Here is a 14,197-nt window from a genome sequence, read left to right on the forward strand (position 1 = left end):
AGACTGAGTTTGCGTATAACTATGACAGGCACTGTGTGAGGAGGCCAAGTGCACTGAAACAAGTGAGTGTTTTTAACTGGCTAGGCATGTCTGAACTCAGCAGCATGCTTATCTGAAAAACAAAAATACTACTTTTGATGCTTTGGGTATGCAAAAATTCAGAGATAAGGTAATGCTAGAACCTTACATGTTTGGGCTAGAGCAGTAAAGTTTTTGTTTTGTTTGTGAAGTGACTGCAGAAATGAATGCATTCAGGCTTTTTAGAACTCAGGCTTAAAATTTTGCTACTGCAATCTATATTGAAATAAAGTTTTTATTAACCCTTTTACGAAGAAACAAGCTCAAAATGTGATGACTCATACACAAGTTACAAGATAAAACGCGTGTTTCCAGAAGCTTTGGTGTCGCTGTTAGTTTGTTTTCTGGAGAAAGGATTCAATGTTCAGGCAATATTTTTGGGCTTTTTTTTCTCCTCTTGGCCCCTCCCTCTATTTTATTTTGTTGTTGTAGAAGTGATTAATTAGCTTTTTGTGAAGCACAGAAAAGTTTCACACAAAGAGCTTTAAAGTCACTCCAGTCAAAATCTATGCTGATGTGTCTTTTGTTTCCTGCGCTTAGAGACACAATAAGCACCTTTGCTGCCTCCCAGCAGGCATATACAGCTCTGAACTACCACCTGAGCCAACGACCTAGTGCACCTTATTATGATCAGTTAAACTCCCCACTTCTCTAAGACATAAATCCATTTGTAAAAAAAACTAGGTCTTAGTGGGATAAAATACCATAAACATGGAAGAACTGTTTAGTGCCCTTCATTGTGTACTGCCTTTTATTTGCCTTCAGCAAAATCCCCAGAAGGAACAACATTACCAGTTCTAGATGCACTTCCTAGTTAACTATAGAAAGTTTACTATACTCTCCAGGTAACATATGAATGTGGTGCAAGTCCACAGTATCACAGTATAACTTAGGTTGGAAAGGACCTCGAGGATCATCGAGTCCAACCTATCAACACAGACCCCATGACTAGACCATGGCACCAAGTGCCACGTCCAATCTCCTCTTGAACGCCTCCAGGGACGGCGACTCCACCACCTCCCTGGGCAGCACATTCCAATGACGAATGACTCGCTGGGTGAAGAACTTCCTCCTCACCTCGAGTCTAAACCTCCCCTGGCACAGCTTGAGACTGTGTCCTCTTGTTCTGGTGCTGGTTGCCTGGGAGAAGAGACCAACCCCTTCCTGGCTATAACCACCTTTCAGGTAGTTGTAGAGGGTAATGAGGTCACCCCTGAGCCTCTTCTTCTCCAGGCTAAACAATCCCAGCTCCTTCAGCCTCTCCTCATAGGGCTTGTGTTCAAGGCCTCTCCCCAGCCTTGTTGCCTTTCTCTGGACACGTTCAAGTGTTTCGATGTCCTTCTTAAACTGAGGGGCCCAGAACTGGACACAGTACTCAAGGTGCAGCCTAACCAATGCAGAGTACAGGGGCACAATGACTTCCCTGCTCCTGCTGGCCACACTATTCCTAATGCAGGCCAGGATGCAATTGGCCCTCTTGGCCACCTGGGCACACTGCTGGCTCATATTCAGGCAGCTGTCGATCAGCACCCCCAGGTCCCTCTCTGTATGACAGCTCTCCAGCCACTCCGACCCCAGCCTGTAGCTCTGCATGGGATTGCCGTAGCCAAAGTGCAGTACTTGGCACTTGGACTTGTTGAATGCCATCCCATTGGACTCTGCCCATCTGTCCAGTCGGTCGAGGTCCCCCTGCAGAGCCTTTCTACCCTCTAACTGACTAACATCTGCTCCTAACTTGGTGTCATCTGCAAACTTGCTGATGACTGACTCAACCCCCTCATCCAGATCATCGATGAAGATGTTAAAGAGGACGGGGCCCAGCACTGATCCCTGGGGGACACCACTGGTGACTAGCCACCAGCTGGATGTGGCACCATTCACCACCACTCTCTGGGCTCGGCCCTCCAGCCAGTTCCTAAGTTGTAAGAGACAGCAGCCATCTGTGAGTTGGAGAGAAACCTTTCATACAGTGAAGAACAAGAAAAAAAAAAGAGAAAAGCTCTCCTTCAAAATTAATGTTTGATCTGTAGGCTCCTAGTGAGCAATGAAACATCACAACATCTAAAAAAATATTGCAAGTAATATATACAGATCCACATATATATTTTTCTGTGCACACAAATGTGTCAAAAATAGAACATTTAAAGCTAACTCAATATTTATCCTGTCAATTATCACTACAGGTGTGGCCACGAGGAAGCTCTTTCCTGCAGCAGGCATTCAGTGTGTTCACTCCTAATGCTCTTAAACTCCAGTTACTCCCAGTGGCAGAATTGGTATCTTTTAAAATTATGCTTTGCTTATGTGAGACAACAGTCACCATGAGTCCCTCTAATGAATGCAGTACATGGAACAGCCCATGGATTTCTTGTCCTGCCCAAACAGCTAGAAATCTAATTGAGGCAGAGGGAAACAAGACATGATCAACACAACCACGTGAGTCAGAAGGGAGAGCAAGAAAAAAACCACAGTGTGGGCTTACATGGAAACAAACATAGGCACCTATCCATGTAGTGTTTCTACCAGGAAGAGACTTCTTACAGGGGCTTGTAGTGATAGGAAGACAGGGAATAGACTGAAGCTTGAGGAGGGCAGGTTTAGACTGCAAATTAGGAAGAAATTATTAGAGTGAGGATGGTAAGACACTGAGGCAGGTTGCAGATGCCCCCTTCAAGGGCAGGTTGGATGAGGTCTTGAGCAGCGTGATCGAGCAGGAGGTACCCCCGTCCATAGCTGGGAGGCACCCCCGTCCATAGCTGGGAGGCACCCCCGTCCATAGCTGGGAGGCACCCCCGTCCATAGCTGGGAGGCACCCCCGTCCATAGCTGGGAGGCACCCCCGTCCATAGCTGGGAGGGTGCAGCTAGATGAACTTAAGGTCCCTTCCAACCTAAACCATTCTATCAATCTATGAACTAGTCTGATCTATTTTTTCCCATTATCAGAGTGGTTTCTCAAGCCACTGAACTCTACCTTTGATAACCACTCCTAACTCTGTGACCTGCACCACATAAATCCCCTCAAACATCTGTTGATTGTTTCTTGTTACCATATTCCTACAGTGCGAGATGAACAGACACGGAATAGGCCTTCAGGCACTAAGAATGGAAACTAACCTGATCTCAAGAAGACAAGACGTGCACTTCACCAGAAATACCTTGCTGGGTTGGTTTTTCATCATCACATCAAACATTCAGTTCCATATAAATTCCTTCTTATGTCAGGTCTACTTCTGAGGTTCTCCAAAAACCCAAACCACGTAACTTTATTGTTACTCTCCCAGGTCTGAATGCTATTTACAGACATCATTGATGCTCTATCCATCTCTGCAATCATTCCAGACACAGTATATAACTTTATTTTTTTATTTGACAAGCAGCAGTATCATGTTCTTCCTTTTTTTTTTCCTTTTCTTTTTTTTTTCCTCTTCTTTTTTTTTTTTTTTTACATTTTAATGTAGATACAATTATTAGGTTATCTGTCATATTACAATATTTAGGAGGGGGGTTGGTTTTGTTGTGTGTGTGTGATTTTTTTTTTCCTTTTTTTGTTGTTTTTTTTTAAGCTTTTTTTAGCTTTTTTTTTTTTTTTAACTTTGTCTTAAGATACATTAAAAAACATCAACTGCAAACGTGAAAGGGGAAAGGGGGAAGGGGGGGGGAGGGCAAAAGAAAAAAACCAAAAAGCATGGTACCCAACCAATTATCCACATTTCAGCAATACTTCACTCATTCTTTTAGTAAAGTTTTAAGAAATGTCATAATGACATGAGCTTGAAATATCTATAGGCATTTTCGTCGACGCTCATGACATGGCACTGGTGATGTTGTAAACAGCAGAAAAACAGGGGCTGCCAAGTGACCAATTATGGAGGCACAGGCCTGCCTCTTCCCACAGGAACACACCAAACAGTGACAGCAATGATCTCCTTACAATCATACCTGCAGGACAGCAACATCATGCTACATAACTGTATTCGTCTGCAGAGGCCTGGCTTCGCTCTATGTACTGTTTGTCTATCAGAACTTCAATACACTTCTTAATCATGCTGATACTTGGGTTAAACCTAGCTCTTGATTGGCTAATTACCTGCAAAAGAGAGAGAGGGTTTCTGTTAGTTTTACTTACAAGTTAGAAATGCTATAGAAACATTTGCTGAGGGCTTTAAGGGAAATTGAGTGTATTTTTCTTTTAAAGGCATGATTAAATAAACCTGGAATCATCAGATCAGGAGGCTGGGACACCCCTGCTGTGAGGACAGGCTGAGGCAGCTGGGGTTGTTCAGCCTGGAGAAAAGAAGGCTCAAGGGAGACCTAATAGCAGCCTGTCAGTACCTGAAGGGGACTACAAGAAGGCTATAGAGAGACTGTTCCAAAGGCCTGCAGTGATAGGACAAGAGCAATGGTTTGAAATTAGAGAAGATTTAGATTGGATGTTAGGAACAAGTTCTGCATCATGAAGGTCACGGAACACTGGAACAGGTTGCCCAGAGAGGTAGATGAGGCCCCATCCCTAGAGATATTCAAGGTCAGGTTTGACAAGGCTCTAAGCAACCTGATCTAGTGGAGCATGTCCCTGCTGACTGCAGGGTGGTTGGACTAGATGACCTTTGGAGGTCTCTGCCAACCCAAACCATTCTATGACTAAGATTTATAACTATCAACAAAAGCATCTCTATACCTTAGCCTCAGGACACTTAAACTGCCTGCTCAGCTCCTTGGTTCTGTTTGCCTGCATCTTTTTCAGTCCTGCTCATTTTATTTGTCACAGTACAAATAAAGATAAATAGTCAAGTTAACAATTAATCTAAAAATAACACATTTCTTCACTGCTATCACAGTTCAAGCAAAGTGCCTTTCCTTGCTCACTTTGCTCACTGACTTCTCTTCCTAGACTGGGGTCCTTTTACTTCTGTTTATGTCCTTCCATTGTTCTGGAATATTTCATTCATAGACTCAAATTCTGAGTTACAGTAGACTTATTCAGGCATTTAATTTCCAAATAATGTGTTAACCTTAGTTTATTCCATTTTGAATAGTTTATACCATTTTGATTAGTTAAATTTCACTTGATCATATTTTTCAGAATAACTGCTAAAGCTGCACCCAATTTTCTTCCCATCCATCATCACTTTTGGTATGATAAAAAGATAAGAGAAGGTATTTCTATTTTCATTTGTGAAACCTGTTTCTTTGCAGCATTAAGAAGTTGTGTTTAGAAGACATGTAAGCAGATACAGAGCAAACTACCAAAAAATCTGTCTGATATTATAACGTGACCTTATTTATTGATTCTTGAACAGCACAGTTTAAATATATTACAAATGCAACCTATCCTCAGAGATTCTACTGCATGGGGCAATCAAATTCACTACCAAAAGTACCATTTCCTCTTCAGGACAGCCCTAGCTGTCACTTCCTATTGCAAATGACACAGCTCAAGTAGTAAACACTTAGTAAAGTTTAATTACTTCATTGCTGTTGCAGCTGCCAGGATATGAGACGTGAGCTGGATTTGTTGTGTTTGACCTAAGTTTCAGCCCATGTAGCGAAGTTTATCTGGTCCTGGAAGGTACTCAATCTGCTCAGCAGGTGACTGACCTCCTTTTCTATACAATTTGAGATAATGAGGATCAACCACTCTTTCCTCACTCACTGAAGATGAAACTACAATTTGTTGAGCTCCATCTGGCTATGCTGGAACTTCGTAACATACACAGTAAAATATTATTCATTGTAAAAAAATAGGTCTATATATGCATTGCAGAAGAAACTGCCACTGCAAGGCAAAACTTTCCATGTCTCTCAGCTTTGCCCATTCTCTTGTAGAGAAGAGGAGGAAAACTTCTCAAATGAAAGATCGTACTACTCAAGTGCCACAGTGTATCTTGCCCATGGCTTCTCAGTTGTTCTGTGAAGAAAGTGGGTTTATTTCACCTGGATTTCCTGTTTACTTGACAGCTTTTCAAGGCTGGCTTTTTCCCAGCTCTGGAGCTTGCTGCAGCCCTCTGTGAGGCAGCTGAACTCACCAGGTAGAACTCACCCAGCAAAACAAACAAAAAGCTCTCAAGAGCGAGTTTTGCTGGGCTAGCAGCCAAGGGTCTGGTACATTCCACAGCAGCACACATGAGAAGAAACTTGGTGCTAACAAGCTAATCTGCTCAGATTTGACCTAACTTCTGTCCTACACTCCAAGTGATTATTTTTTTTTAATAGAACAGAATTAACCAGGTTGGAAGACACCTTTGAGATCATTGAGTCCAACCCATCACCCAACACCATCTAATCAACTAAACCATGGCACCAAGCGGCTCATACAGTCTCTTACTAAACACCTCCAGTGATGGTGACTCCACCACCTCCCTGGGCAGCACATTCCAATGACCAATCTCTCTTTCTGGGAAGAACTTCTTCCTAACATCCAGCATACTTTATGCATTTACTTGAGAGGGAGAACAAAGGATAGAATGTTGTATTGGTAAAAACTTTTTTGGTTTTGTTGTATCAAAACTATACAAATGAGAGGGATGGATTGAAATACTTGATTATCAGGAACAATGTCACTATAATTAATAACAGTAGAAGAAATGAATGCTTTCAGCAATAAAAAGACTCTTGACAGTAAATCAAATCTTGCAACAAGATTAACAGGGGAAAACAAGGAAGCTGAACTGCCAAGAAGTTAGTTAAGCATACTACAAAAATTGAATAGAAGTAATGGTTATTAATTTATTAACAAAGGTCAGTCTCATGAGAAAGCTGAGCATGTCCAACTCAGAACCACCTGGCAGTCTGGCCTTAGTCATGGAGTAAGTTACTGAGCTCAACACAAACATAACTAGGTAAAATTTCCACTTTATATGAGATTTTTCATCTTTGTGTTTAAGCAGTAACTGTACAAAAATTGTGGCTCTGCACAATTTGCTCTAAAACCTGGTAATCATTTCTGAAGTACCTCAGTGTACATATGTATCACTGACAGCAGAGAAGCCACCCAATATCTGAAAGAATAAAGCTAAGGTCCCAGCAATAGTTTGTGAGGCAGCACGGAGACTGGCACAAAGTGCAAAAAAGAAGGAAAAATTAACTCTAGTGGATTTTTGTAGAGCTTCACCTCACTGCTTGAGATTTCATAACTGCTCATTGAAGGCTACATCAGGTTCCTCATGCTATGCTAAGCATAGATATCAATTATTTAGAAACCTAGCCTTCAGTTCTAAATACTCTAATCCATCTAGGATATAAGTAGTGTTCAAAACTGAGAACTAAATGAGAAAGAATTATTACTTGCAAGAGTGTAATAAGTTTAGTTCAAAGCTAAGATAAAAACCTAATACAGGTAGATGGGATGATAAATAAATGGTGCACCAACTTTACTCTCCACTTAACTTCTGAGTAACACCCAAAATATCCACCTTTCTTCTAAGGCCTGAAAATTCTCCTGATGTGTTCTACAAGAGCAAAATGCAGCAGAGCCACGTTAGAGAGCGCTCCCTGAGTTACACATAGAAGCAGCTAAAAAGCATTTTTTTGTTTCCAAAACATAGCAACTTCCAATCTATTTCACCCCTATACACTGGTCCCTAACAGAACACACTTTGAAAACTAAGAATTTTAAAGCACGAAAAACAGTATTTTCAAAGATGTAATGGGTCTTGCCTACCATTTTCTCATGTTAATTGTAAATTCTTATGGGATTTCACCATAATTGCATGGATGATTTAAGTAACAGGAAACCAAATGACCAAAGGTTTGAGAATAATCACGCTTAAGAGAAGGATTTTCTCTTACCTCCTGAATAAGAGCATTATGCCGTAACACTTTACGTGCTTTCATGATACGGACTATAGCAGCTTGAAGATACATTTTTCTGTCTTCATCTACAGCACTTCTGGTCTGTTCCATCTCCTGCAACACAGGAACAACAGTAATGTTTAAAATATAGGTAAGTCCAACAAACACTTCATAAAAGTATCCTGAATCTAGCCTTTGTACTTGATTTAAAGTAGTTGATTAATAAAACAACGTGACATTTGTTTCCATGCACTTCCATCAATCAAGAACATCAGGGCTCCTGCAAGGCAGCAGGAGGATACAAGAGAGACATCCAAGCCAGTGTTTTTGCTAGGGAGAAAGGCAGGCAGAATTTCTTGGAATGGGTAACACAACACATTGACACTTCTCTTGTGCACAATCCTTTGTTTTAGGAGATAAACAGAGGGAATGCAGGTTATCAACACTGGACTTAATTTTAGCTACCAAGGGAGACACAAAAACATAGGAAAATAGAGTTGATTGGTTCTGCTGTTCCTGGAGTAAGTGGATTTTATGAACATCACCAAAAAAAGTCCTTAGACAAGACAAGCCATCCCACTTGGGACAAGAAGAATAAGCCTGTCCATCTTCTACTTCCTACAGAGCTGTTGGAGAGGGTTGAGAGGAGGCCACAAAGATGATCCAAAGGCTGGAACATCTCTGTTATGAGGATAGAATGAGGAAACTGGGGTTGTTCAGCCAAGAAAAAGACTGCAGGAGGACTTTAGATCTGCCTCCCAATACCCAAAGGGATCCTACAGGAAGGCTGGAGAGGGACTTTTCCAACAGATGTCCAGAGACAGGACAAGAGGGAATGGTTTCAAGCTAAGGGAGAGTAGGGTTAGACTGGATCTTAGGAAGAAGTGAGACTCTGGAATACATTGCCCAGACTGGCTGTGGCTGTCTCCTCCATGGGCATCTAGTTGAGAGGCATCCCTGCCCATGGTTGGAGCAGATGATCTCTGAGTTCCTTCCCAAACTAAACCATTCTATGATTCTCTGATGATTCTCTGACTCTATTCCATCTTCTCCTGCCTAAATTGTAAGTAAAAGCAAAATTTGCTGTGCTTAAGCGTAAACAATGTCTTTGCAATGATGTCTTAACACAGGGTCTCTTACACCAAACTACTACAATAAATTCAGTTCTAGAAAAATACACTTTCTGAGGTTGTTGAGGATAGAAACCCAAAAAAATACTTGCCTGTGGTGTGTCCTTCTGCATGGATGTAGTAATTTTGAATTTTGTTCTTTTACTGCTGAAGCTCATATTTAATGAGAACGTGGACTCTGCCTCTATGTCTTCCTGCAATAAAGAGTCTTTTTACAACAATCAGAAACAGGACCAGAAGACAACAACAATTTACTTGGAAAAAACACAGTTAGGGGCTTGCATACACACAAACAATTAGTTGGAAATGTGAAGAAAATGTTAAGTTACAGCTTGTCTAACCTAGAAACCAAGGCTGCTTCAGAAAACACTAAAAGAACTCTGGTATACATGACTTCTCTTATCAATTCAGTGTGACTAAAGCAACTTCTGTTTCAGTACTTGGACAGCTTATAGTTGCAAGCACTCTCCATTTATACTCACTTTCTCCTTGCCAAGAAAGTAAGATTTGCATTTACAGCAGCACCTCAGGAAAGAGCTGTTGCTTTCACAGCTATTATGGTCCTGCTCTGGCAGGAGGGTTGGACCCAATGATCTCCAGAGGTCCCTTCCAACCCCTAACATCCTGTGATCACTGATGTTGTCTTCCATAATTTACGGAAAAACATCAGAAGTATTTTGTGTTCAAGCAGAAGCAGTTGACAAACTACAACTTCTACAGTTCCACATCTATCTGCATATTTCTAATTTTTTTTCCTGTCAATCTCCATTCTTTTCCACAAGTAAAAGCCCACTTCCATACACAGCAACTATTCCCTGTGATACAAACCCTTTTACATTCAGCTAACAGGGTGACCTGCCTGTCTGTGCAGTTTGCAGGCAAGAGCATGTAAAAGTATTACCAGTTTCCAGCAGAACACAGTTATTTGGCTTCTTAGATGTTGCCAAACCCTGGTAGTCTCAAGTACAAATACTTAAGTAGAAAGAGTCAATACTTATCTAAATACGTACTCAAACCAATATTCACTCTAATTTTATTCTGCAACAAATATTCTTTATTATAACTCCTTCTAATACCCAGGAATAATATAATAAAATGTAACATGAAAGGGCAAAGATCAATAGCTTTTAAAAATAGAAGCTAACATTAAAATCTATCATTCTTCTGCTTACATGGCTAAGTATAAATGGTGTGTTGTCCATGAACTCAAAAACTGATTCTAATGAACCAGTAAAGATTTTGCAAGAAGTTTTTCTTTTGGTTTTTGTTTGTTTTGGTTTTCTACTTTTTGTCTTTACAAACAGAACAAGCAAAAGCAAACTGCCACATTGAATACACTGCATTTTAATGTGTGGCTCAGATACAGGTAAAGAAGTCAGGGTATTTAATTTCACTGTTTAAGCCACTAAAGTTCCATATCTTATTCAGTAAGTAAGCTGATAGAGTGTCTACAGATCTGCTTTCACAATGGATGGAGTGCAAAGAAAACAGAATTAGCAGAGATCTTTGAATACAATAGTCTGGAAATTAAAGAACCGGAAAATGAAGTGATAAACATTAAAAAGTGAAAGGGTTGGAAAGCTGTAACACTTCACATGACATAAGGTTAAAGAAACTGGGCAACCCTTATACAACAGACATAAAAGGTAAAGCCTTTAAATAATGGGCAACTGCCTAAGATTATGAAAAACAGTTTCTGTTATAGCTCCCAATGTTTTATTTCACTCATGATTTAACAGACGTATTTCCCAGCTACTGTTCCAACCTCAGCTCAGACATTGGAAGCACTGCAAGCACCGTATCTTCCTTGTTATCTTACTTTCCATTTCCTAACATCTTCCTGGTTAATAAAAAAAAGCAGCTATCAGAGCAGCTTTGGATTTCTTCCCATAAGCCAACTTAGCAGCTTTATCTCCATTTCTTCTGCCTGAAACTGTCTAAATAAGGGGCTTTTGGGGCTATCTGGAAGTACATGCTAATGCTTTTATGGTATGCACAGGCACTTCTGTGGTGTTTAATACCTAACAGACATCTGTGCCCTTTACTGTATGGGAAAAAGGGTAACTCATTTCACACAGGTCGTTCAGAAGCATTAGGCAGCCAGAAACAGAACCTGTAACAACCATTGCTTTAACCACAAAGCTCAGCTATTACTGGAATTCCATGAAATTCATGGAGTGATAGAGTTTGGCAAATGGCAGCAAAACCCCTCTCACACAAGCTCACACTGCTCTCTTTCCTTCTCCTTGCTCTTCCTGTAATCTGTTGGCAAGGTAATTTTTTTTCCCATTAGAAGAGTCTTTGGGTTTACTATTCAGACTCCTTCCCATCATTCAGCAATATTTTGAAAGTGGTGTACTTGAAAAGGATTGCCCCCCAAGAGCAGTGAGTCTAAAGCCCTATGGCTGAAATGCAACAGAAACAAACTGTCCTAGCAGTGTTAGCTGTTAAGCCCAGCACAGAGAGCCTACATGGCACAGCCATCCTCCTGTCTCTTTCCTTATAAACACAGACTTTGGTAGTTTTACAGGAGTCAAAAATACTGCTCAGAAACAAGAAGCAGAAACAATGGATCCTGTTATATTAAGAAACCTCACCCTCAAACACTAGGATCACAAAACTGAAAACATGGAAGTTTAACACCCTTAGTGCATACCTTGTCTGAGTCATGGTTGATCATTTTGACATCAAGTAAGGATTTGATGGTTTTTGTCAGTTCCTTCTCATTCATTTGTGTACTATCCTGAAGCTCCTTGTAACTGACAGTTTCACTGTTGTTGAAGGCAAGCAACACTGCCATTTGGTATGTTGTGACCATGGCTACATAAGGTTTGCACAGGTAATTCATTTTGACTTCACCTGTAATGATACAAGTGTTATTTTATAAGCTGATGGAATGTGCTGAAAACTCATCTGAACCCTAACCACCAGAGCTCCTGGTACACTTCCAGACATTCAGTTCATAGCTAACTATGCATTTAAGGCTTGGAATGGGAAAATGAAAACTGCTGTGAATATGAATTTACACATACAGAATGTGGTCTGCAACAGCCCCCCCTCCTCCCCCCCCAAATCATCAAACTATGAATACCAGAACAATTGTGATCTTCAACAGAAAAGGAAACTACAGTGTTGAATTTGAATAATGCTATATAATTTATAGGAATAAAAAAGGGAATTTGCAAAGAGATTCCATGCCTTGCAAGGCATAAACTTCAATTAGTAATCCCAGGGCAACTGTTATTAACTCAGCAGTTCTGTAGTGCCATTTTGGAGCACAAAAATATATAGCTCTAGTTTTACTTGGAGTTCACACATCACGGATAACATGGGTAAGTTCACAAAACAGAGTTTTTGTAAATACTAGGTAGCAAATATTAAATTAACTCCTACAGCAAAATAAGTTAATTGACTTTATATGCAACAACGTCCCAACTCCAGAGTCTGTTGTCATCTGAGAAGGGCTTTTAACAAGCAGTTGTCAGTTTATAGAGTATGAGTTTAGCAGAGCATTCATTTTTTACCTGTACAAAGATAATGTAACCAAGTAAGCTTCCTTCCACTAAAATGCTGACTGTAAAATAATTCAAACTGCAAAACAAAATGAACTTCAATTAGTCACAGATATAACTACTGACAATAGTTTATCATCACACCACCACTACAAAGATGTTCTGATTTTATATTCACCAACTAGGATGCAAACGCTGCAGATCAATTCATGACAGCATTTTCCTTTAGAAGATGGGTGATGACTGAACATCAGTCATTTACTGAACTAACTGAACATTAACAAATCGCTTGATGACTAAATCATACAAGATTGCTGAAACATTCCTACTCTCAAAGCATAAACCACTGTAGTGTTCCAAAGAAGTACCAACTCTACTGAACTTAGAATCTCTAGAAAGCTTCAGCAATGAATCTTGTTAGGTTTTGTTATTCTGTTCCTCCCAATTATACAGAAAAACAAGTGCATTTTTTTTCATGTTGTCTATTCCATGGCTGTGATATCCTATTTAAAATCAAGTCTGAAAATACATTATCTTTCTTAATCTCCCTCAGAAACCCCAAAACTTCTGGTTAAGGCTTTTTTTCCACAGTCAGCTATTTAATGACATCTCAGCTTACATTCCTGAAAATATTTTTAGGGGGAATTCCAAAAGAGCAAGCTTGAAAGTGGATACAGGTTTTTGCCACCTTCCAATTCGGGTTTCCATGTAGACACAACTTACAAATCTCAGAATCAAGAAGTGATTACAGATCCTTGAATTTATGTTGACAAAACCCATCCTGTCCAAACCCCATTTGTACAAAGCAGCACAGAGTCTGTATTCTAACACAAAGATTGAATGGGTAGCATTTCAAGCACAACAGTATAATCAAAAATTCACCTCTACAAAGCAGAAATAATCACATAAAAGGAGAACATGTGGCCAGAGTAAAACCTTTACTGCTTTGAGAATTCTTAAAATTAGCTTTAAAGAAGTCTGCATTAAGCTTCATACCAGAACATGTTGCCCTGAGAGGTGGTAGAAGCCCCGTGCCTGGAAATACCAGTTTGGATGGGCATCTGAGAGAGCTGACAGTTACAGATGTCCAGGCTCGCTGCAGGGGATAGAGACTAGATTGCCTTTAAAAGATTCCTTCCAACCTAAAGGATTCCATAATGCTGTGATTCTAAGCTTTATTTTGAAACATCCTATCTTTTGTCCTATGAAATAAAGGACAAGAAACCTGTATCTGCATTTTCATCTGCCCTCAAATCCGTTCAGACATAAACACACAATCTCCTTATATCCAATCAACCCAGTTCGTTTGATTGTATTTATTAGCATCTTCCTCATCAATCATGATGAGAAGAGAGACATGAAAAATAGAATTCTGCAAACACATAAATTCAGTATTTCTGTGACTGGAAACAAGACAGCTACACTTATGAACAGAACAAACCAGCCCAGGTTTTTCTCTGTTGGAGTGATGACCTTTTTCATTTGTAGTTCTCTTACATTTTCTACATCTTTACAAGAAGCCTCCTACTAACCTACCATCTGTACACTTTTTTCCAGTTCCTGAGGAATTGCAAATGTAGAAGAAGGAGCCTGAGTTAGAGGCCAAGCACCAGCCTAAAAGTGTGGGAAAAAGAAAAAGCATTAACATTTTCATACAACATACCAATTAAGAACTAATAAAATCA

At 40.1% G+C, this 14,197-nt stretch overlaps 1 protein-coding gene across 2 annotated transcripts in view; it reads right to left on the reverse strand.

Moving 5' to 3' along the window:
• Positions 1-1,996: 1,996 nt before the first annotated feature.
• Positions 1,997-14,197, reverse strand: part of CUL2 (cullin 2) — a 34,481-nt gene continuing 22,280 nt past the window's right edge. Inside the window, exons 16-21 of one of the 2 annotated variants that reach the window (XM_068146266.1) lie at positions 14,049-14,126; positions 12,525-12,591; positions 11,657-11,859; positions 9,093-9,194; positions 7,868-7,984; positions 1,997-4,166 (exon numbers count right to left, since the gene is read on the reverse strand). In XM_068146266.1, coding sequence (XP_068002367.1) covers positions 4,035-4,166; positions 7,868-7,984; positions 9,093-9,194; positions 11,657-11,859; positions 12,525-12,591; positions 14,049-14,126 — 699 coding nt within the window. In that variant the 3' untranslated portion in view covers positions 1,997-4,034. The remainder of the gene's footprint in view (positions 4,167-7,867; positions 7,985-9,092; positions 9,195-11,656; positions 11,860-12,524; positions 12,592-14,048; positions 14,127-14,197) is intronic. The other variant, XM_068146267.1, reaches the window with a different exon arrangement.

The sequence above is a fragment of the Melanerpes formicivorus genome, unplaced genomic scaffold (assembly GCF_026170545.1).
Source record: "Melanerpes formicivorus ecotype bairdi unplaced genomic scaffold, bMelFor1.0.p_v2 SCAF_13, whole genome shotgun sequence".
NCBI classification, from domain to species: Eukaryota; Metazoa; Chordata; class Aves; order Piciformes; family Picidae; genus Melanerpes; species Melanerpes formicivorus.